The 24,430-nt window shown below is 56.5% G+C and overlaps 1 protein-coding gene across 1 annotated transcript; it reads left to right on the top strand.

Annotated features, from left to right (window-relative positions):
- The first annotated feature begins 1,574 nt into the window (after window positions 1-1,574).
- Window positions 1,575-23,200, top strand: LOC311533258 (angiopoietin-2-like). Its single transcript, XM_084652527.1, has 9 exons — window positions 1,575-2,138; window positions 9,143-9,298; window positions 10,102-10,223; window positions 12,353-12,585; window positions 13,124-13,248; window positions 14,013-14,114; window positions 16,026-16,192; window positions 20,604-20,734; window positions 22,634-23,200. The coding sequence occupies exons 1-9, from the start codon at window positions 1,833-1,835 to the stop codon at window positions 22,792-22,794; spliced, it is 1,503 nt and encodes a 500-aa protein (XP_084508653.1). The 5' UTR covers window positions 1,575-1,832; the 3' UTR covers window positions 22,795-23,200.
- The last annotated feature ends 1,230 nt before the right edge of the window (window positions 23,201-24,430 follow it).

The following is a 24,430-nucleotide window of genomic DNA, read 5'->3' as shown; positions in this document are numbered from 1 at the left end:
GCTACTAGGGGGTCCCAAGACACGTGGACGTGGGAGCCCTGTCCTAACTGGATTCAGGAAACAATCCTGTAGGATACTCCAGCCTGTGCTGGCATCAGGGAATGTCACTGCAGCTACAGCGACAGGAGTGGGCAGGAGGTATATTCATGGGAGCTTGAAACATTCCCTTTGGGTTTTCCTCAGCTGAGATACATGAGAAACAAATGCTGGCCCTGCAGACATGCGGCTGAGGGCAGAAGTGTTGCGGAAGCCCATTCTGCCAGGAGCTCCGTGGAACTTCAGTAAACATGTGGGAACCATTGAGTGGAACAAGTATGCTACAAGTGACCCTTCCAAGCCGGAACAAACCCTGCTAACCTCACAGGCCTCTCGGACGGCGCAGTATGGGGGTGGGTGGGGTGGGATTGTTTAGAAATTCTGCTGAGGATGGGTTGGCTGGGGACCTGGGTTCAAGTGTGGCTTGGGTCATGAGTGAGCATGAATGAGCCAGTTTGGAAACTCGACAAACCCTTCCACATTTCTAGAGCTGAACTGAAGCTGAGCCAGTCCTGACATGTCTGGGTAAGCGTCTAGCCAGCGACTGGAAATGACAGACTATCCCAAGGGAGCCCATTCTTGGGAGACCCCCACCAGCCCAGCTCTGCAGATGCGAGACATTTGGAGAATTGAACAACCAAACGTTTGGGAGCTCATCTAGACTACGGCCAGGCTCTGAATCTTTGGGGATTCAGCCGCTGCTGGTCTCAAATGCCATGGGATTGTTGTAACAAAAACACTGCAAAACAATTCTGTGCAAGTTAAAAGCAAATACATTAAACCCTTAAACGTATGGACCCGAGCTTAGCAGGGCAAAGAACATTCACGGTCATTTTAGCTACACGTACAGCACCCGGGACTCTCCCAGTTGGTGTATGTGACACTGTGGCTGTCCTTGATGTCCCCCAGTGTGGCGTGGTAGGGGGAGGGATGCGGCCCCTTGACTTGACCCTCGTGCGAGTGGGGGACAGTTCTCAAGCCATGACATCCCCCTCGAGCCAGCTCAGCTCCTAGCCCCGGGAGCAGCTCCCCTCTGAACCCACCAGGCAAAGTAGTCAGAGCTTCGTTAGTCTCTCCCTGCGGGGCAGGTTTTCAGACCTTCCTGGCACATGTAACCGCCCTGTGATAGATGGGCCACCAACAAGCTGTCTGTGCGGGAGCGGGGTTGCCAGGATTAGAGAGTGAGGTGCTGGGAAGCACTCTTGGGGCTGATGGGGGGTGAGGCCGACTGTTCTCCAAGCTCTGCCAGGGAAAGTGAGTCTGCCGAGAATGGCAGGAAGGAGGCGAGGCCAAGCAGCCGCCAAAGATAAACGGAAAGCCCCAGCCTCCCTGGCCTGGGCTGGGGGCTGACACACATTCTTGTGACCTAATTATCTCCTCTGAGGGAGCTGGATTCCAAAGGACAAAGCATCTTCAAAGAGGGCTGGGACGTGTTCCAAAGCCCCGCAGGAGGCGGAGAGGAGCTGGGGGGCGAGGCAGGGGAAAGGGGAGGGTTTAAAATAATAATAATAATAATAAAACTTCCTGCAGTTGTCAGGAGAACATGGGCCAGAGATATAGGAAGCAATCGAGGGCCTTTATCGTGGAAACACAGGCTCTGGGAGCAGGATTCCTGGCCAGCCGCGCGCCCAGCCTCGGAGCTGTCAGACGCCACATGTCAGCAGCAGCAGCCGCCGTGCAGGGGGAGGACTGAGTGTCCCACACCAGGCAGCACAGAAGCAGAGAAACGTGCGTGCGTGTGAAGTTCAAACCAGACCCTTTCCGCTGGGTAGGAATAAGCCCCCTGGAAGGCGAGGATGGGAGCCGGGGGAGCCCTGCTGTGGTTACTGGGGGCTGCATGGGCTGCGATGGCTCCGGGACTTGGTTCTCACCTGAAAGGGAAGGACAGCCTTGACAGACCTCAGCACCAGGTGCAGCATGGGCCCTGCAGCTACACCTTCCTGCTCCCAGAGCTTGGGGGCTGTTACCCCTCCGCTGCCGAATACCAGGTCTCCAACTCACTGCAGAGAGATGCTCCTTCCGCGCCTGAGCCCAAGTGGCCAGCCAAGCGGCTCCAACAGCTGGAGAACATCATGGAAAACAACACACAGTGGCTGCAGAAGGTAAGATCCAGTCAGGGCCCGTTTGGATCGCAGTGGTTCTTGTACAGATTGCAGCAGTGCCTTCAGCATGCCAGTCCCTTTCCAAACGCAGGGCTTGGCCTGCAAACATGCAGCGTTGCCAACCTCCCTCTGGGACCAGAGAGTCAATGGGGGCTCCCTCTGCCCCTTGCATCAAGGGGCGGCCTCTTGCAGCTTGCTACCTTTCTGCTGCTGGGCACGAGCCAGGTGAGGACCCAGCTCACTCTCCCCTAGCAGTGTTGCCGCTTCAGCATCAAAAGCTTCTTTGCACAGTAATGTGGGTGGATGTGACTCCAGGCTGCACGGTCACTTTTCTGACCATAACCATGTGGCGCTGGCTTCCTCGAGAGCATCTGGTCAAAGTCTGTGCCTGGGAACTGCTGTATAATTACTTTGTTAAAGGGACCAAACAGGCTTCTCACCTTGATCCAGACAGTCTCAGCATTACTGCAAGTAAGTTACCCCTATAGATGAGGAAAACAGTACAAGGGCTTGGATCATTTAAATGGACAACTTATTTATTGATCCTGGGAACCTATCATCTCTCCTAATATTTAAATACCCTTTTAAAACTCTGTACTAGCCCCTTCCTGAGTGTGACATGCTTTCTGTCTCTGTTATCAGACATGTGTTCTGCTACTTGGCTGTGCCGAATGTTCCTTTACCAGCAGAGCCGCCGCAGAAAAATTCTTTTTCTGTTTTTCTTTCCAGTTATTTTAAAACACAGGAAATCAAACTCACTTGGGGTCATGGGTCTCTCCTTCATGAGCCGAGAGTTTGAGAGTGACTCTGGTACCGGTTACACGGGTGTAAATCAGGAATAACTCCACTTATACCAATGAACTGACACTGAAGTGAAACCAGTTTAGAAGCAATTTCAGAATCGAGCAGCATGGGTGAAATCCTGACCCCGTTGTCACTAGGAGTTCTGCCACTGACTTTTCTGCTGCCAAGATTTCACCCTGTGCCTGCAGGATATATTGGGCTCCTTCCTAAACTATAAATACCAATTGCTGCTTAGCATACAGATACCAGTCAGGCAGTAAAGGGGTTGTTTCCTTCCTCTTTGTTCCCAGGCTGCTATCAGGAGCATGTGTCTAATTCAGACTATATTACATCTCCTTCCAAAGACAATCTACCATAGGGTAGAACAAACTTCTTTACACTCTACCAAAGCAATAAGCAAATATTTGCACTAGGGGAGAATTTAGTTAAAAATAAATCCCCCCAAATAAAAAACCCATGAGCTCCAAGGCTGAGGGAATGTGAGCAGTGCAGGGGAACGTGTCTGAAAGTGATTAATACCCAGCATCACAACGCCCTTGTGTTAATACATATCCCTGTCCACTCACTGGGACTACACGTAGTGCAGCATTGAGAGCAACGCTGTTTGCTGTGCAGGGGTCTCTGGATGAGACCTTAGCTCCCGCTCAGCATGGGCTCTAAGGATTCCACGGGACGCTGCTGGCAGAGTTGGGGATTTTCCCCAGAATCCTCAGCTGTGTTGCTTCTGTCCTGTCCGGGGACAGTTGTGGCTTCCTCCGGAGTGATGGCTGAATTTCCGTGGTGCTGTGTTGTTTGGGGACCTGTTGAAAGACAAGGGGCTGCAGCAATGTAACCTATGGCATTCTTGTGATTGTGCCATACGGAGGCACGGTCTGGGAAGCTGCTGCAGCTGACCCAGACTCCGGGCAGGCATAAAGCATGTGTCTGGGATGAGGCACCAGGTTTTGTCTCTCGGAACTGGGGGGATTTAGTTGTCAGTGCCGCTAAACCTGCTCTGCATGGAAAAGTCCCCTTCTGTCTGCCAGCATGTTACAGGCTCTCGAGGCTGCTGCCCTCCCACGGGCTCAGGTCTCGATAGCAGCTTCTGCTTTTACAAACATGCCACACACTGAATGCACTGGGAGGGCAGGCTGAACAGAGCCTGGTCTGGGTGGGAGAGGGTGCTCCCCAGACTGCCCTGGCCCTCCGGCCCTGCAGGGATTAAGTGGAGATGCACAGACTGTTAGGAAGTGGCCTGGAAAACATTCTCCTCAGCTGTTTCCTTTCCCTGGACACCCAGACGTGTGTTTATTGCCCAAGAAGCCATGAATCATGTTGTCTAGGGTGGAAGGTAAACAGTGCTGACATGGTCCCCTGCTGCGCAGGACCCAGCGCTACGAGCAAAGCCGGGGTGCTGCTCCCAGGCCCTCTTGTTTTCAACACTGCTGGGATCGAGACACAGTTCCTCAGGCAAACTTATCGGGGAAGCAGGATTCTTCCGTGGCCAACTGGGAGCGCAGGGAGCCCAGCCAGAGGCGCTCTGCCACCCTGCAGCCCGGGGCACTGGTTGCTGGGAAAGGAGACACAGTCTGGTTAATTGTAAAGCCTTAACGCTGGTGGCTGAGCGAGGGGCAATGGGAGGGAACAGCAAAGAGGAATGCCAGGGGCTCACTGGCTGCTCCGTACTGGGCCTCTCTCTGGTTGCTTGGACTCCGCTCGTATAGCTGTGGTGGTCACCTGGAGCAAGATATGCTGGGCGGGGTGCTTCATCGCCTGCTAAAGACCCACCGTGGCTGGGACCTCTCCTTGAGAAGGCAGGTGCTGATGTTAGGGCCGGTCTCTCACCCTGGGCGCTGAGCTGGATCCGGCCCTGTCAGCTGCACACCAGAGGGAAAGCAGCAGCGAAAGCCCGGGTGTCTTGTGTGGCCCACTCAGAAGTTCCCTTGCACCGAATTGCCAGCACGGCTGCCCTTGGCTTCCCGTCCAAACAGTGACCCGGTGAGAACCTGCTTCGCTTCACGCCCAGGATGACTGCAAGCTGGGGGCGGGGGGGAGGGGAGCAGCATTAGGGCCCAGCTGATCCAATGTGTGAGGACTGGTGCCAGCTTCCCCTGACAGGACCTGCTGCTGTGCTTTGTGACCTGCCCATGGAATGTGGGCGCCACCCCGGGCGTACCGGGCGAGGGGCAGCCTGGGGGCTCTCGGGCTCTCTGACAGCCACTAGACACTGCAGCGTATACAAAATAGAACTGGCCAGTTCTGAGCCTTAGGAAAAAGCATCATCAATCTCGCCAGGAGGGTCTGGGGGACGGTGCTCGGGGGGGGACTCTTTGCAAGGAAGAGCCGACAGCCTAGTGCCCCCCCAAAATCTCCCATTAGCGGCCTTAAGGGTTTAGCAAGGTAGATGCCTCCCTCCCAACCTCACACCGAGCATGGTCTAGGCCCGTAGGAGAGAGGGCTCCCTACCTCCAGGAGGCGATGATGGAGGGGCTGGTGGGTACAGTGGTGGATTGGGACTCTGGGGACCTGGGTTCACTTGCTGGCTCTGCTTCAGGCTTCCTCTGTGACCTCAAGCAAATCGCTGAATCTCTCACCTCAGTGGCCCATCTGCAAAGTGGGGATAGCTAACCGGTCCGTCCCGAGAGCTCCTCGGGGCAGGGGCTGGCTCTCACTGGTGTATTTACGGCACTCAGCATAATGGGGCTCCTGGCACTGCCAAAATAATGCTGTGCCTGCCCAGAGAAGGGCGTGATAGGTTTTGTGCAAGGAGCCCAGGTTTGAAAATCAGGCGTCTTAGAAACGCAGGTGGGGGTGGGGTTCCTTCTGCAAGTCAAAAAAGGCCTGGCAGAATTGTCTGTCACTCAGCTGTGGAGAGCCGCGCCACGCTTGGTGCAGGCTCATGCCCCTGGTGCTGCCACATGGGAACCGGCAGGCTAGTTCTGTCAGGTGAGGTAGGAACCTCTGGTCAAGGACAAAGGGACGGGGGATTTTACAGCTCATGCTGACTGACGCTGCCCGCACCGCTGTATTGTGAATGAGTCTGCTTGGCCATGGCTCACTCACAAGAACGAAGGTTTTCTGACTGACCTGGGTTCTGTTCTTAGCTCTGCCACTGACTCAGCCCATGACCTTGGCCAAGTCCCTCAGCTGTGAAAGATGACCCTGCCGAGTTACAGTATTGAGCAGGCCGGAACAAGCCAGCTTTAACTTCATGTCGCCTGGTCCTGGCCAGGTGACCCCATGTTAACCATGACAGCCTGTACCTCAGGTGTCTCCTCCATTGACAGGGATCGTGACCTGGGCTCAATTCACTAACATCTGCAAAGTGCTTTCAGATCCTCCAGTGGACAGGGCCTGGTATTACTGCCAGACACCCAGCTTCCTGTTTATAATCTGTTTTATTGCTGAGACCCCCCGGGCAACTCTCCCCAAACAGCCCCCACCCTGCAACTGCTTCCGGCTGTGAATCAGCCACCAGCACTCCAGGAATGGAATGTGAGAGGCCGCCTTGGGCCTGCTGTTATGGGATATGTTCCTAGAAAGAATGGCAGGGGAACCCCGTCAGACAACGCTTTCCAGCCATTGGGGCTTAGAAGTGGCCAAATCAGGGTGGTACCACTGGAATTAAGTCCATGCTTTTTATTGACCGGTGCCCATTTCGGGGGGCCATTATAAACCCCACCCCCTTGTCGACAGTCAGCTGGAATCCAGCTGGAGGCTTTTTGATTTACGTAGCAATTTTGCAGGAAAACCCTGATCCGAAGCAGTGGTTCCTGGCTGCTCAGGACCAAAACCCAGGGAGAGTTTTGCCCTTTCAGGATAGTCTTGGTGGGTACGCGTAACATCAAAGAGACCCAGATTTTAAAATAAAAGGGCATTTGCTGAGTAATAGGCCTTGTGCCAGGGACATGGCAACCCATTGGGGGAGGGGAATGATCGTGGAGCCTCCTGGCGCATTTGCAGCTGAATGAGCCTGGCTTTGCCTGAGCAGCGCGGTCTTGTGTCGGAGCAGTCTGGGAAGGACAGGGCGCGGCTAAGAGACTGGCCTGGGCCTCAGGGGCTTCAGTCTCAGTTCTTGGCTCTGCCAGATGGTCTGTGGGAGCCTGGTGAAGTCAGTTCTGTGCCCTTCTCCCCTTTGTCTTGTCTAGTGACACTGTGAGCCACGGCCTGTCTCTTGCTAAATGCACGTGCAGTACGCACTGCCGAGGGGCCCCGGACTCAGGTGGGACTTCTGGGCACAAGTAAGAGGACTGAGGATTCAGTGGGACAAGCAAGCAGTCCCTGCAATCAGCCCCAGCGTACTGCCTGCCCAAGGCCGATTTTAAATGCGCCTCACTCTTCAATTCCCCTAGAGATTCAGTATCATCCCAGTTTCCAATGGGTGTTTCTGGCCTGGTTCCTAGCCCGCTCTCAGGGACTTCTAGTTCCCTAATAAAAGACAACAGGACACTAAATACCAGCAGATGCTCTTTAAACAGCAGCAAAGGGCCAGGTCCTGCAGACATGCCCTGCTGGGAGGTGGTGTTTTACTACCATGAGCCTCAGGGCTTGGGCTATAGAGAGATGTTGCTGTTCTCTTCAGAGACATCATTAAACTGAGCTGCCCATCTCTGATAACTGCCGCAGCAGGAGGCAAGGATCTGGGGGTCTGGGCCAGCAGCCTCTCTCCAGAACAGGAGATAAAATAGCTGTGTCATCGGGAGGTACAGCGTGGCTGGTGCAACGGGGGTGCCTGTCAGAGCTGCTGCATACCCAGGATCAGTGTCTTTCTGGGCTAGGAAAAGTGCCTTGAAAACCTGCTCCCATCCTGCTTTGGTGTGAGAGAGGGACTCACGTTCATCCAGACCTGAGAATGTTGGAGGCTCTCCCAGAGTTGCCGGGAATCCATCAGCGTTTATTAATTCCCCCCACACCTTTTTTTTTTTTTAATTTTCTTTTTAAAATCTCTCTCCAAGTGAAACAAGTCACTGCAAAGCTGGGCCCGTCCTGCGTCACTTGAGGATGGGCTCCATGACACAGTCGAAGGATTAAATAAGTCCTTGTTTACATCTGCATAACAGAGGAAAGCAAAGCGATGTGGTGAAATGGGCCACTGGTACAGACGCACCCCAGACAGATGGTCCCTGCCCCAGGGAGCTCCCAGTCCAGTGAGGAAGTCTGCGTACTGACATGGGAGGCACCATTTGAGCCCCTGCTCCGGAACAGCATGGCCCGTGCGCTCTCAGCTCGGACATGCGAAGAGGAGCCAAGCCCTGGCTGGTCGGGGGTTCCATTCCTCATGCCCCCATTACAATGGGAGGAAGTTTGGCAAATGCCCCTGGGGAGGATCGTGTTTGTACATGGGCAGGGAACATCATCTGCATAAACAGTGTGGAGAGCACTATTTATGCAGCGAGGCAGCCCTGAGAGCGAAACACACTCTGCCCCCTTGCCACAGGCTTTGGGGGCAAGGGGTCAGTTACAAAACAATAGGCAGAAAGAAGCAAGTGGGGCTTGGTTCTCACGGTCCCAGACTCTCACTCATTTACCACTCGTCCCCTCCAGCGCAAGGAGGGCACGGAGGGAGAACTGTCTAGTGGTTAGAGAACAACCCATTCCCAGCTCTGCCAGGCCCTGGGGGAGCGTAACTGCAGGCAACCCCACTGCATGTCTCTGTACCTGTCTCCTCGTCTGGAAAACTGGGGGGGATCAGTAGCACTGCCTTGCCTTTCCGGGGGCGGGGGGTGAGGTTTAACCAAAGTGTGCGGAGCAGCTCAGACATGGGAGGCTAATATACGTGCTGCTGGCTAATATTATTAACCTGAGAACCTGGCTCTGAGGCGTGTTTTCTGGAGTGCATGTTGCATGTTTCACAGAAGGCAGGTGCCTAAATATCACGATGGTGGATGCACAGACGGACGGACGGACAGATGGCGGTGTGTGCCGGGGGTTGGATGGATGGACGGATAGATACAGAAGTGTGATTGGGGCTAGGTAGAGGAGTGTGCAGGGGTGGTCTGGCTGGCTAGGTAGAGGAACATATAGGGGGATGCATAGATAGATGGATAGGTAGGTAAGTAGGCATGCAGCCAAGTCAGCACACCAAGCTAACCTTCTTACAGCTACAGCATGGCTTTTATCTACCAGTGTCACACTGTTACCTCCCCGCAGTTCCAGTCCCACTGCTGAGGGAAGTGGTCATTTCCCACATAACCCCTTCTTTGCCTGTTTTTTGTTCCCAGCTGGAGAGCTACATCCAGGAGAATGTGAAAATGGAGCTTGCTGAGATCCAGTTCTACACGGTGCAGAACCACACAGCTGCCATACTGGAGATCGGGAGCAGCCTCCTGAGCCAGACGGCTGAGCAGACCCGCAAGCTCACTGACGTGGAGACGCAGGTAACAGCTGGCTGGGCTGTCCCCCGAGCCATCCCCCAGGTGCTGAACCCCGGAGTCCTCGCGTGTGACTCCACGGACTGGAACGAGATTGCATTCGTTTACACCAGGGCTGGATTTGGTCCCCTGCTCATGGCAGAGAATGTTCCACTGCATCTCGCTAGTCTCCCTGCACGGTGATTTGTATATTTTGCTGGTGAAGCACAGGGGAATTCGATGCCACCGCCAGTGAAGACACCTAAATGACAAGTGCACCACTGACGCTGCTGTGATTTCAAACAGCTTCTCCCTGATCCCCAAAGTTTTCGACGGTGCGCTCCAGCTTTCAGAGGACCGAGGCTGGACACTTCAGAATTGCTCAGCACGTTGCATGCATGTTGGATCCTGGGCTCTTGTGAAAATCTGGCCTTTGGCTTTGGTGCCTACATGGAAGCTGAGTGTGCTGGGAAATCTACAGAGCCCTGCAAATCTGTGGCTGTCTGCTTCATATCCGTGGATATCCACGGACCATGTTTGCGGATCGGATGCAGATGCAAATTTTGTATCCGCGCAGGGCTCTAGAAATCCAGCTCTGACAGTGGGAGCTGAGCCCTTGAAAATCTGCCCCCAACTGCACTGAGGGCTCTACCAGGATAGGAAACCTAATCCCCAGTCTTCCTCCCCACCCAAACTTAGGCCAAAATCCATGTCCCCATGCAGGCTGCTCCTCCTGCTGCTGGGCTTCGGAGAGTGTTTCCCAAACCCACATCCCCTCAGATCCCATCCCTTCCTGACCATCCCACTCTGGTTCCTTTTCCCCCACCCAGGTTCTCAATCAGACCTCAAGGCTGGAGATCCAGTTGCTGGAGAACTCTCTGTCCACTAACAAGCTGGAGAAACAGCTGCTGCTGCAGACCCAGGAAATAAACAAGCTCCAGGAGAAGAACAGGTAAAAAACCCTTCTCTGGGTAGGGCTGTGATCACGCGGGGATCTGACTATCTCTGCCACACAAAATAGAAACAGGAGAACCCAGCGTGGTCTGGGACTTAGCAGCGTTTCTAGGGCCAGATCCCCAGCTGGTATAAAGCCACACCGCTCTAATGACTTCACCTTCCAGGTGAGGATCTGGCCCATAGGACTTGACAAAAGTTTGGGGTTTCAGGGAATTCTTTGGCATTACATGAAACATTTCCCCCTTTCATTTCAAATATTTTTCATGGCAGATTCAGTAAAATCTCATTTTAAACCCCTATATTGCTAATTAACTGGTGGCCTGTGTTGTGAGCATAATAAAGACTCCTGTTTGGTTGAAATTCTTGCTCTGGCTCGCAGAACAACCAGGGGATGGGAATAAAATACAAAAGTCAGTGCAGCTCACAGGAACTTCTGTTTTGCAAAATGGATCCCAAACTCCAGAGTTTTGGAGTTCTCTTCTTGCCCAGAACCTACATTTCCAGAAGTGGTTCTAAGCGTCTCCAGGCAAGCGCCCTGCTCCCTTTCCTGGAATGCGGCGTAGGGAGGTAGGCGACTGTGTCTGATACTCAGGCAGCTGCTGCCTGCACTGACTGTAAATAAACATGCAGTGTAGACGTAGCCCTGTTGGTCCCAGGATATTGGAGAGACAAGGTGGGTGAGGGAATGTCTTTTAGTGGACCAACTGCTCTTGGTGAGACAGACAAGCTTATTACAACAATCTGTGACCCCACTAACCTGCCTTTTGTCCTATGACTGCAGAGGTGTTAATGGGCCACTCCACCTTGAATGCTCCCTTTGAATATGTGACAGGTTTCAGAGTAACATTCATGTTAGTCTGTATTCGCAAAAAGAAAAGGAGGACTTGTGGCACCTTAGAGACTAACCAATTTATTTGAGCATAAATTGTAGCTCACGAAAGCTTATGCTCAAATAAATTGGTTAGTCTCTAAGGTGCCACAAGTCCTCCTTTTCTTTTTGAATATGTGCTAACTCTTTACACTAAACAATCCATTCCCCCTTGTATTTAGCTGTGATGGGAGAATCTTTCCCAGACCTGCTCTGTGTGGCTGGAAAGCTTGGCTCTCTCTCCCCAATAGGAGCTGGTCCAATAAAAGATATTCCCTCCCGCACCGTGTCTTGTAAAGAAATAGGTTGTTGTCCCCACAATTAGGGTGATTAACAGCCGGCTTAGGGCTCCTGCTTGGAGAGGGACAGCGCCGCACTGCACATCCCAGAACTGCTAAGGGCTTGTGTCAAGGGCCCCCAGTGTGGGTGCCGTGAATGGGACGGAGCTCCAGTGAGATCCCCATTGACTGGAGGTGACGACCCAGTTATGCTTCTGGGAACATCCTCCCTTGTAAATCCTCCCTGCAGCTAATGCCCCTGGCACTGGAGCTTGGAGAGCCTGCCTGGGAGCCAGCCAAGCAGCTCTGGCTGGGAGAGGGGCCTCTGCCAGAGCAGGGACTTGTCATTCAGGGGCTTATGGCTCTTCCCCACCCCCTTCACCCCGGCCTGCCCCCAGCTCATTGCATTTGGGAAGGATGCTGACGGGAGACGGCACAAGCCCTGCCGGTACTGCTGAGCGCTGTGCTTGGACCGATGGCGTCGTGGAGGCACAGCTCGAAAACGCATCCCCTAAAAGTTCAAAGCAAAGGAGGCCGATTCAAGAAAAGCCGGGGTGTGGAGTTTGGAAAAAACAGCCTGCCTTTGGAAAGCGTGGGGCTGGGAGCGCTGCGCTAGTGGGGGCCGAACGCCAGAGCCCCAGAGCCGTGCCTTCTTGGGGACGGTAGCAGGCAGTGAGTGGTGCAGAGAATGTGCCCGATCTGTCTGGTCCTCCTCTGCCCTGTACCATGGTATCTGGGCTCCTTCCAGTCTCTAGTGTGTTTCTCCTCAGAGGTAAGGCGGGGCAATTATCCCCCGGTGCAAATGAGAACAGAGGCACAGAAACTAAGTGACCCAACCAAGGTCACACTTGGAATTTGGCAAAGCCAGGAGTGGAAGCCAGGGCTCCCAGGTCCCAGCCCAGCGCTGGCCCACCCCTCCTTGGCTCCCTCTCTGTGAGACTCCTCTTAATCCCCCCCCCTTGGCTCCCTCCCCCTCAGCTTTCTGGAGAAGAAAGTCCTGGATGTGGAAGGCAAACACAAGGAGGAGCTGCAAGGGATCAAAGCCGAGAAGCTGGAGATGCAGGGCCTGCTGTCCAGGCAAACCCAGCTCATCCAAGAACTGGAGCAGCACCTCGCCACAGCCTCAGCCAACAACACGGTGCTGCAGAGACAGCAGGCATCTCTCATGGACACAGTGCACCAGCTCCTGAGCCTTGTTTCTCAGTGCAACCGTCAGTACTGTGGGGTGTGGTGGGGGAGGGCTGGGAGTGGCTGCTTGGGAGTCGGGCCCAAGCAATGGCCCAGCTCACTTGGTGCAAGACTGGGGGAGTGCCGGGGGAGCTGCTCCCCAACTCTCAAGCTGCCCCACCACACTTTAATTTGAGCAGCCTAGGGGCTGCTCTAAATTGGAGGGTTGGCTCTGCTCCCTGTGGGACCCTGGGCATAGCCTTATCGCCACCAGGCCCCATCCCTTCCCAGCATGCCCCCATGCTGGGGTTGGAGGGCTGGCATAGGAGCCGGCTGGGCTGGGTTTACACCTGTTGAGAATTCCCTCCTCCTGTGGGTTCCCAGCAGATTCTAGGCCATTGGCTCTACTCCGGCGGCTGGAGCAGGGGCCGGTGTCAGGGTGGCATGGCAGCAGGTCCACAAGTGGTGCAGGGCTGGGGGGTTTTTAAGGAGCGGGGACGGTTGGGTCAGTCCCCCCGGGCAGCGTCTGGAATTGAAGCAGCTGGGGGAAGAGCTGAGTGTCCCCTTGTCCGCTCCACCCAGAAATCTCCCCGGCCCCCAAGGCGGAGCAGAAGGTGTTCCGGGACTGCGGGGCCGCGTACAAATTGGGCCTCACTGCCAGTGGAGTCTACACACTGCACTTCCCCAACTCCACAGCCACCACCAGGGTAAGTCTCCGAGCCCAGCAGCCTGCCAACCGAGCCAGGCCCCTCCGGCCCCAGGCCCTGGCAGACTTGGCCCAGGGTCTGGGATGTGCGAGCACATGGCTGCTGGCAGAGCCCCCGCCTTGAAGTAGCTTATTTACACCCACTAGGAGGGGCCAGTGGCAGAGGGCGGGGCGTGGGGTAAAGCAGAGAGGGGCTGGGAGTCTGGTTTCTGGTCCCACCTCTGAGGGGATTGGGGGGTGGCTAGTGCCCGGAGCAGAGCAATGGGATTCTGGTTCTTTCCTCAGCTCTGCCACTGCTTCACTGTCTGGCCTTGGGCAAATCACTTCAGCTCTGCCCCTCCGCATATCCGTCTGCAAATGGGGTCTGCTAGCTGGCTGGCAGGGGGGTTAACGAGTGCGGGCAAAGCACGCCGAGCACCTGGGGGGTGATGTGCCGGAGAGGGGCTGAGCATTAGTCTTCCTGAGATGCGGACGAGTGTCCCCGGCCCTGAAAAATGACGCTTGTCAAACCAAAACAACCCCCGCCTGTCACCACCCCTCCACCCACCCCACTGGCCCACTCTGCCTCTCACGGATGCCACAGTGGGGATGGTTACTAGCGTGCTTAGCCACAAGGCCGAGGCCAGGCCTGGGGATCACAGCCTAGCCCCTGCTTTGGACGTGGGGCCCTCGCGCTCGCAGCTAGTCTCCGGCAGGCGCGGGCCACACCGGTTCGTGGGACGGTGCTGTATGTGTCCAGACGCGGCCATGCTGTCCCGTTCACAGGCGTTCTGCGACATGGAGACCAGCGGGGGAGGCTGGACTGTCATCCAGCACCGGAAGGACGGCTCCGTGGACTTCCACCGCACCTGGAAGGAATACAAACACGTAAGGCTTCCCTGTCCTGTCGGCAGCCAGCGCTGCCCCAGTGAGGCCGTGGTGTTGGACCCCCGGCATTTCCTCACACCAGGGCAGGAACAGCTTCCCGTGCAGGCTAGGAATAGCCAACCGCTCCCAAGGGCGAAGGGCCCTCGCTTCCCCGCCGGAGCCCCCGGTGGCCCTACACACGTGGGAAGGAAGAGGAGGAGCAGAGGTTACTACCTTATTGTTCAGGGCATGTGGTGAAGGCCTTCGCTCTGGGTACACGGGAGGCTGCAAACACGAACCCAGCGATGGGGGAAGGGATGGAGAGCGGATGCATCGCAAGGAGGGAACTGAGGTTGCCCCCCTGCCGTAAGGTCAGGGTAGTTTTCACGTGTGTGTGGGGGGGGGGATACAGAGCCTGTCCGATAAACTGCAGGGCGCCAGCCCAGACCCTTCCTCTACCCTCCTCACTTACCTGTGCTGCAGACCCAGTGCCGGGAGGACCCCGCTGTGAAAAGGGGATAGGAGTAGTGCACAGCCACACCGGGGTGTTGTGATGTAAAGATGGGGAGGTGCTCAGACACTGTGGTAACGGGGCACAGAAGTACCGCAGACAGAGAGGCCATGACCCGGAGATTCTGTGCCACCAGCGTTCCTGAATCAAAGCAGGCCAGGCCCTGCTTTCCATGGACGGCCCAGGGTCCAAGGGGATGTCACACATAGATGCCCAAATTGCTAACTGGTCAAGGGAGGGAGGGTTCTCCCCCAGATACCAGGGAGTGGCCCCTCTGCTGGGAGTTGGTTGCTTGTGTTGTATGGAAGGGAACATCAGGATCCATATCCTTGGTGTTTGGAAAGACCCCAGCTGCTCCAAGTGAGCTCCAGATTGTAGGGTTTCTTCCATGTGGCGGGACAGTTTTAGAAGATGATATCTCAGCCAGTCCCTCCGGCCTGCCCACTGAAGTCAGCAGAGATGCACCGTGCATGGATTTGGCTCTGTGAGCCCCCATGGGTAAGTGGAGACATGGCGAAGTGTCTGGCGCACTGACACTCTCCGCCATTTGAAACACTCCTGCGGAAAAGCTCTCTGTGCAGATGCTGGAGAAAGATCTCAGATCCTGGCTGTGGTTTCAGCTCATTCACATGTGAGTCATGTGGCTGGCCCTGGAAAGTGGTTTTGTAGCCACAGCGTTGGGAGAGGGGGTGTGGGTGTAGGGGAGATTCTGTGTCTCTTCCAAGAAATGGCCTGGTTCCATACATAGCAGGAGCAGGAGTCTCGGAAAATCCTTCCTCTCATGCACTGACTCAGCCTGTGGTGTTGTGCGGTGCCCTGGTTGGCCTTTTGTAGCCTGAGTCTCGCGCTGTAATGTCAGGGAGGGGAGCTATCTGGGCACAGCAGGGCTAACCAAGGCAGTTGACTTGTGGCCTCTCCAGAGAGGTTACTGGTCAATGATCCATTGTCTGGATTCATTCAGAATTCCAGAGACCAGCACAGAGCTCCCTGGACCACGCACACTGTTGTGGGGCTGGTAGAGCGAATGACATGTTGCAAAACCTGCTTCCTTCCGTGTTCCTCCTTTCAGCCCATCTTGGGCACCTCCTGGCCTTTGCCCGGCTGCACTGAACACGGCAGTGCCATGGGAAGCCATTCTAACCAGATCCAGATGCCAGAGCCTGAGGCGTCCCAGAGGCCCAGAAGTGGGATCTTAATCCACACAGTGATGTTCTAGTTACAAAGCTACCATTGTACATACACTTCCCCCAGAGCAGAGCAGAGCTGGCCCCTTCGGCCACACAAATCACAAAGCAGGAACCTGGGGACTCTGCTTTCTCTGGCAGCAGCCATGAAGCACGAAGCCAGGTGAGCCCCCCTGCTGCCGGCTGGTTCTTGGCAGCCTCCTCCTGCTTCATTGGGTTTCTGATCTTTCCATGCAGGGCTTTGGGTCCCCATCTGGAGAATACTGGCTGGGAAATGACTTCATCCACCGGCTCACCACTCAGGGCTCCTATTCCCTCCGAATCCAGCTTCGGGACTGGGACAGCAACGAGGCCTACTCCCTCTACGGGTATTTCCACCTGGGCAGCGAGGAGCAGCTCTATCGGTGAGTCTCGCTTCGCCCAGCTTGCTGCAGACGGGCGTAGCGATTTGTGCGCAAAGGATGACCCCGCCCATGATGGCAATCAAGCCCTTGCCAAATCCACTAGACCCACCTGGTCCTGGAGAGCCAGGATCAGCCTCTGGGTCTCCTGAACTGGGGGTTAATCCCCACTCACTCATCCCACACAGCAGAGTCCAGAGAGATTTCATGGGTACAGCACGTGGCATGGAGAATCTCCTGCCTTTCCCACACCGCAGCAGAAGCTTCTCTTGCATTGTACATGGGCCAGCTGCTGCCTCAGCACCCCCTTGTGGCCTGAGGTTGCTCTGCAGGTGCCCTGCCTCAGTTTCCCCACTTCTCAGGACTCTGTCAATCAAGCTCTTCTCTCATTCAGTATCCCTTCCCCCTGGGGGCTAGATTTATTAACATCAAAGCATTCCCAAAATATAGTTCTCAAAACTGCAGCAAATCCAGACACATAGGCTTTCCTGCTGGGGCCTCTCAGGCCTTCCCTGCCCAGAGCCTTTCCCTGAAGATGCAGCGTTCCCTGTTGGAGCCTGCTCCCTCCCGCCAGCCATTCCCTGCCATGGCAGGCCTCTGCTGAAGTCTCACTCCAGCTTTACTCTTCTTGTCTCTCCCTGTACATCCCCCTTTCTCTGCAGCTTCCTGCTGCTCTTTGGAGGAGAATCAGCTCTTCCATGCTCAGCTGTTTCTACCAATTAAACCCCACCCCGATCCCAGGTGACGTGGGGGAGGAACAGGAGACCTCATCCGAGGTGCAGCAGGCAGGGCTAACTCTATGGGGCTGGCCAGCTCCAGGTCTCTGGACTTCAAAGGGGCAGCTCCACCCCCGCTCCCCCCACCCTCGGTACAGGCACTTTCTGTCCCAAGACGCTTCCGCCACATGCATTGCACCATGCTCTGGAGCCCACCAGTGACGTTTCGGCTCCATCCCGATGCTCCTGTTCCTGGGGAAGCCAGCCTGGAGCACCCCCAGCTCGGAGTTCCTTCTGCAAAGTCTCGTTGGGATTTGGTCCCTCCCTCCCTTCCATTTTCACTCCCTTTAGCTTTAACCCCTCCAGCTGTCAGAGCCTCTGATCAGACGCTGACGCAGTAACTGGTTGCTAGGAAGGAACGTGATCCCATGAAGTGCCTTATCCTGCTCTCTCTACTGGGCACGTTGCCGTGCTCATGAGTAGAGCGGGGACTGAGCCTAGATTCCCCACACGGCAGAGCATGCCCCGCCCCACATGCTGTCCACATTGTACGTCTGAGCCCGGCTTTTTGGGAACAGCCTATGGCCAACCTGGAAGACAGAGCAGGCTCCTTCCATGCCAAGCAGTGCCAACAACCCCACCTTTATCCACCATCCAAGTCAGCTCAGAATTGGCTCCTTTACCAGGCACCTGGGGCGGGGCCCCCTCCTAGCTGGGCTGCAGTAACCCACGGGCTCTGCTTCGCACATGGCAGCAGTATGGTGATACGGGTTGCTGTACCATACAACGCCAGCGTGACCTCACAGAGAGCTACTGGGCACTGCGGCCGCGCTGGCCCAGTCCTGGCCATGGTCAGCGGAAACGCATGATTCTGTGCTCCAGAGACTCCAGGCAGCTCCAGCACCAAAAGAACTGACTCCATTGGCCCCACGGTGGTAACGCGGGTGGAGTCAAACATGTACAGACAGGGCCTGTTGCTGGGGAGAGCTTTCCCAATGAGGTGAGTCAATACAGGACTCGCAGCCCGGGCCTGGAGTTTGGCAAAGACCCCCCAGGTATGTCTGACAGGAGGACACAATTCCATGAAACCTTTTCAAGAGTCTCACGCACTTCCTCCCAGTTCACTGAATGCAAATATGTTTTACAGTGAGCGTCCTGCTGCCTCCAGGGTGGCCTGCACTCTGCAAACGAAAGAGGCTAAGCACATGCCCTTTGCTAAAACCCAATGGAACCTCGGCCTCAGAGCTTTGAGAGCTGCTTTAAATCCAGAAGCCATGATTTTCCAGTGGGTTCTGTGCTTAGCAGGCTAACCCTGCTCTCCTGAGTTTCAGGTCTCTAAGACGAAGGGCAGAAATCTTAGTCTGTGCCAGATCTACAGCCTGTGGAAATCAGTGGGAGTCTCTCCAGTGGCTGCACTGGGCTTTGGTTCTTATTGATCCCTCCAGTGAACACAAATCATGGTTATCGGAATGGCCACCGCAGCTCCACACCCCGCTAATGAATGGGGATTGGGGTTGCTGGCAGGAGACCAGGCTCGTTCTCCATTTGTCTGATCTAACAGCTTTTCCTCAAGCACTGAGAATTTGGCTCTGGGAGTCCAAACCTGGTGAGACACACAGACAGCTTTTTCAGGAATTTTAGAGGCGTTTTTACCCTGGATGTTGGGGCAGCTTTGGGCTATGCTGTGAAATTCTATCTGCAAACACCTAAGGGTCCTCACTACCCAGTTTGCTTTTCATCACCCTGGCATGGCAGCTTGTGTACATGGTTTGCCCTGATGCTGTCTTTGTTTTGTGCCATGGGAAGCAGGGCTTTTGACGAGTCCTTCTTGGCAATCGGCCTCAGCAAAACACAAGGTCATGGGTAACAACCCACATCCAGCAGCTGACACAGCTCCATGGCAGGTCCTTCACTCGACTCCTCGCATTCCATCCAGCTCCAGACAGGCTGGCCAATGACAGCATCAAAAGCAAGGCCAGCGGGTCCCTTTCCAAGCCCAGCACCCCAGAATAGCCGTTACCACCCACGCAGCTCGGATCACTCAGAGGCAGCACTGTGGGTTCTTACGCTGTTATTCCGTAGCTGGCCCATGAGCAAGAAGGGGTCACTGTCCATCCGAGTGCCCCATCCGTGGTCTCCAGGGCTAGACACAGCCACGAGAGCTCCTTGGCTGCAGCAGCTGGAAGTGCAGGGATGCCGCTTTTGAAAACCCAAAGCCACTGTTGCATCTTGCTTTTGGAGCCCGGGGTGGCTGGAACTGTGCAGTGGGGGCCCTGCGTTTCTCCCTGACCGGGCCGTTGGTCCAAACACAGTTGCAGCGGCAGGGGGCGCTCGGCTTCACAGCTGCGGCAAGTCCCAACTCCTTGATGCCTGCCGGCAATAATATTTGTGTCTGTGCATGTCCAGGGCGGGAAGCTGGTTCTCTTGCCTGTAAAGCCACCAGCTGCCTCAGCTAGTCAGGACACCAGGAGAACAATAGACCCTGCGGGCCCAAGTGCCAAGCTAAATAACCCCTGTCTCAGGCTGCATGTTTTTGTGTGAGACAGAAGCCAAACAAACATCGTCTGTGTAGAGTAGGCAGCCTTCCCTGAGAACGGGCAGTGACCGCACACGGCAAATTGCTGAGGGGACAATACTGGCAACTGCTTTGGAAACTCCTATTCTCGCCCACACACACGGCTCCAGGGCCCTGGGGACATCTGGCATGACTCCAACCACCCACCTTTCCCCTGTCCCCGAGTCAGTGCCCTCCGGCAGACCCCCCAGGCCATCCCACTCTGGAGAGCCAGCAAAGGAGGCCAAGCACAGCCGGTGTGACAGGCACAGGGTGGGACTGTCTCACAACGTTTGTCCCTTTGTGGATTCTCCTGGGTTGGGAGGGAATGGAGCATTGCCCGCTCTGGTGCTGCTCATGAAGTCATAGCAGCTTTGGCCTGTCTCTCTCTGTGTTCAGGCAGCACCCAGCGCAAGGCGGGCATAGAAATGGGCAGTGCGATGGGGCACTCTGCCCCTTGGGGGCAGGACTGCCCACTGGTCGTCCCGTCAGATGATGCGGCCTTTACGGTTTCAGGTCGTTGGACACACAAGGCTTGAGGAGATATAGGGAGAGAGGAAAAGGGTCCAGGGAAGAAGTAACAGTTAAAAGGGATCCTGTTACTGGGACCTGGAGCCTTGCGGGGGGCAGCGCAGGGCTCCCTTCTCCCCCCAGCCACCAAGGAATGAGTTGGGAGAAGGGGCCAGTGTAAACGCTGCCTCCACCAAGCACAGGGCAGGTGCCTGTAGACACTGGGCAGCTAGAAGGCTCCTGCAGGGCCCTGAGTTAGCAGGGAGAAGACAGCGGCAGGGGAAGGACTGTTTGGTAAAAGCGCCCCACTGGCGGAGAAGCTGGCGAAAACCCTGCGGCTGGCCTGAACCACAGCCCAGCCCCGAGCTGTGGAAATTCCTGCCCTAAGGAGGGAAGCGGGAAGGACAGTTTGGAAGACAGCCTGGTGTGTGCCAGAGAAGCAGAGGACTGGAAGGCTCTGAAGCCTCTGGGGTTTGCTCCCTTTGTGCTGCCCATTTCTAGGCCTGCCTTGTACCGTGCCCACCTGGCCTCCCGCGTCCCTGGTCTCCCGGGGTCTCCCGGCCCCGGCATGGCAGCTCTGGTGGGGACTCGCCAGAGGCGCCTCCTGGACAGCTCTGTGTCTGTGTCTCCCCAGGCTCCACGTGCGGGACTACAGCGGGACGGCCGGCAGGACGAGCAGCCTCAGCCCCCCGGGGACGCCCTTCAGCACCAAGGATGCCGACAACGACCGCTGCGGCTGCAAGTGCGCTCAGATGGCGACCGGAGGTAACTGCCCCCACGGGCACTACAGGGCCCGTGCAGACCCCCGCCGTGGGTGGGCTGGGTGTGGTTTGTAGCGGACTCAGCCCTGAATGACCGTGAAGACTGTGACGAAGTGGGCCTGTTCTTAATGTTTCCTCTGAATATTGTGGGGGTGCCTCAGTTTCCCCTATGCAGTTCTTAAGTATCTAGGTGGTGTGGTAAGGGTGTATGATCATTGCAGAGCCCTAGAGGGCAGGTGTGTGCAGGGGTCTGGACACAGAGAATGGCCAACACCCTGTTTCCTGGCAACTGATGGCCTGGGCCCTTCCCCCCCTGCAAGGTGAAAGCTGAAGGGTTGGAGAACAAAGGAATCAGGTGACCACCTGGCCCAGGAAAGGAACAAAGCCCAGAGGAGGAGGGGCTGGAGGGAGTTTCAGTTTGGGGCTGGCTGGGACATGGAGTGAAGTGCAGACGTGGTTGTCTGGCTCACTGCCCCCAAAATGGACCCAGCTGAGGGGTCCTGTTCTCTGCACCTACAAGCTCTGTTTTAGACCATGTTTTTGAAGGGTAGTGACAGGTCTGTATCTATAATATATATTCATCACTCACACATCTTCACATAGAGTGCACTTCACATAGAAAGTTAGGGTTGGAAGGGACCTCAGGAGGTCATCTAGTCCAACCCCCTGCTTGAAGCAGGACCAATCCCCAATTTTTGCCCTAGATCCATAAATGGCCCCCTCAAGGATTGAACTCATAACCTTGGGCTTAGCAGGCCAATGCTCAAACCACTGAGCTATCCCTCCCCCTTCGTGTTACTGCTCCCCAGTCACTTACTGCAGGAAGTGCCATCCACGGGGTGCAGTACATCCCACCGCTGCCACCAGTTGTCACGGAGTCCCTGGGCGATGCTCTGGAACTGCTCCCCATGAAGCCAGTCAGGACTCTGGGGCAGTCGTCTTTCTGTGAGCAGCCTGTCTTCAGGACACACAGCTCACACAGCTTCCACCTTCCTGGGCCTGACCTCGGAGCATTCAGCATCCTCTGCCCCTCCGTGCGCTTCCCCCAGCGAGTCCGCTCAGGCGGGGCTCCTGGGGAAGCCAGAGGGTCCGGCACCCCAACTTCGCAGTCAGACGTGACTCAGCCAGCCAGTAAAACAGAAGGTTTATTAGACGACAGGAACATGGTCTAAAACAGAGCTTGCAGGTGCAGAGAACAGGACCCCTCAGCTGGGTCCATTTTGGGGGCAGTGAGACAGACAACCACGTCTGCACTTCACTCCATGTCCCAGCCAGCCCCAAACTGAAACTCCCTCCAGCCCCTCCTCCTCTGGGCTTTGTTCCTTTCCTGGGCCAGGTGGTCACCTGATTCCTTTGTTCTCCAACCCTTCAGCTTTCACCTTGCAGGAGGGGAAGGGCCCAGGCCATCAGTTGCCAGGAAACAGGGTGTCGGCCATTCTCTGTGTCCAGACCCCTGCACACACCTGCCCTCTAGGGCTCTGCAATGATCATACACCCTTACCCCACCACCTAGATACTTAAGAACTGCATAGGGGAAACTGAGGCACCCCCACAATATTCGGAGGAAACATTAAGAACAGGCCCACTTCGTCACACAGACGCTGGGAGGCCTGTAATTGGGCCTCTTCTGTTGTGGTCCATCTAACTCTCCCTGCAGGAACTGGCTCCCCCTGGGTCCAGCCGAGTATTCTCCAAGATCCTCGGCCCCTGGGGACACGCTGCACCGGCCGTCTAGCCCCGGCCACATACAAATTATGCTCTGATGCTTTCCTTCCTGGGGCAGCGCTGGGAAGTGACAGCCCCACAGAGAGCCAGTCTGTGCCCCTGCCCCCACCTTCGCCGAGTGGCCGCTGGCTGGGGCTCTGGTGCGCCGTCCCTCTGACCCCCCACCTCTGTGCCCTAGGCTGGTGGTTCGATGCCTGCGGCCCCTCCAACCTGAATGGGATTTACTACCCCGCTAGCCCCGCGACGGTCCGCTACAACGGCATGAAGTGGCACTACTGGAAGGGGCCCAGCCACAGGCTCAAGGCCACCACCCTGATGATCCGGGCTGCGGACTTCTGAGAGGCCCCAGACGGGACGGCGCCCTGGGGCTGGGGCTGGGCCATCCCTGCAGGGGAGATGGGCCAGGCTGCGGCTGCACCAAGGCTCCGGTGGTACCGCGTGAATGGCCTCCCGCACGTGGGTCTGGCCCCGAAGGGCGAGCTTGCACAGCGCTGTGGACACCTGCTTAGCCCTGCCTCTGTACGGTGCCTCCTCCCCGCAGCACCAGAGCTCGCTCCCAGGCGCCGGCCATCGGGGCCTGAGCAGAGGTGGCCCTGTCCCGCTCGTCCAAACGCAGCCTGCGCGTCTAGGTCTTAATCTCCTCCCGGTTCAGGGGCTGGCTCACAAACATCCTGCTGTTTCCTGGGGAGCTGGGGGCTTGCGATCCTGGTGTCAAGTTGTTCAGATAAAGCATCAGTGGAGAGCTCAGCTGTGCTGGAGTGAGTCCCTGGGTGTGAGCTGGGGGACTGATCCCCAGTGGGGAGCGGGGTCTGCAGATAAAATGGGGTGATGGGTTTTCTCTCATGTACTCGCTGTACAGCTCAACCCCCACATCTACTGCAGACGTGGAACTTCCCCAGAGGCAGGGAGGTGCCGATCCAGAGCTGAGGGTCAGCCCAGCAGAGGCAGGGCCGGTAGAAGGCTTGTACCTGGAACCACTGGGTCTGGCTGCAGGCCCGTTTGCTCTGACTGTAAAGTGCTGTGCGGACCAGGCTGGCTGCAGCCCTCTGAGCCTTCCTTTGGGTCCATCCTTCAGCACTTACTCCCCCAGTCTGGATGTATCGGGGCTGAGCTGGCCCCAGTGTGCTGCCCTCTGGTCTGCGCTGCTTGGCATGTGGGCAGCGAGGGAGGGGAATGCCCAGCCGCCTCCAGGCTGCAGGGAGGGGTGGGGTCTCAGCCCAGAGGAGAGGGTTTGCTCTGAGCACATGCAGCCCCTGAATCCCCACAGCCCCTGGGCTCAGAAACCCCAGAGCGGGGTCTGCTGTGCACACTGGGGCTGGGAGGTGAGGCGCAGGCTGGCGGGGGTTGGCCGAGGAACTCTGTGCCCTTGCCTGGTGCGGCTGCAGCATCTCACAATGGGCCTGTACGAACAGGAGGGGACAGAGATTCCCAGCCGTAGGTGAGCGCTGGTATCCCCACCTCACAGCCAGGGAACGGTGGGCACCCAGCGGACAAGGGATGTGCCGAGGTCACACAGGGAGGAAGCAGAGGAGCTGGGAAGAGAACCCAGGAGTCCTGACCCCCCCAGGGGCATGTTCTAAGCTCTTTCTGCCCCTCTGTCACAGTGGCACAGAGTCTCCTCTGAGCACGTGGCCAGGCTTTGCCGGCAGGGCCCAGCATCTGGGGCAGTTACAGCCCCACAGAGATGTCACGAAGCCCTGAGGTGCTGCAGCGTGAAGAGGGTCCCTCGTTCGGCTGCTGCTCATTTCCAGCCCTGTGCCCCACCCCGAAGGCAGGCACCGGAAACTGGGCCAGGCTCAGGCAAAGCCCAGGGCTGGGTCGTGTCGAGGCCCCTGCACCTCAGTGAATGAGGCCCTGGGCTCAGGGTTGTAACAAAATGTGTGCATGGATAGGAGAGCGGTTACGCCATGCGCAGCACACAGGGGTCTGGGGCCCAGTGAGCAGAGGGGTTTAGCCAGGCGCCCCTGGAAGGCAG

Source organism: Lepidochelys olivacea (assembly GCF_965140295.1).
Source record: "Lepidochelys olivacea isolate rLepOli2 genome assembly, chromosome: 19".
NCBI classification, from domain to species: Eukaryota; Metazoa; Chordata; order Testudines; family Cheloniidae; genus Lepidochelys; species Lepidochelys olivacea.
This window is presented reverse-complemented; position numbering and strand designations above follow the sequence as displayed.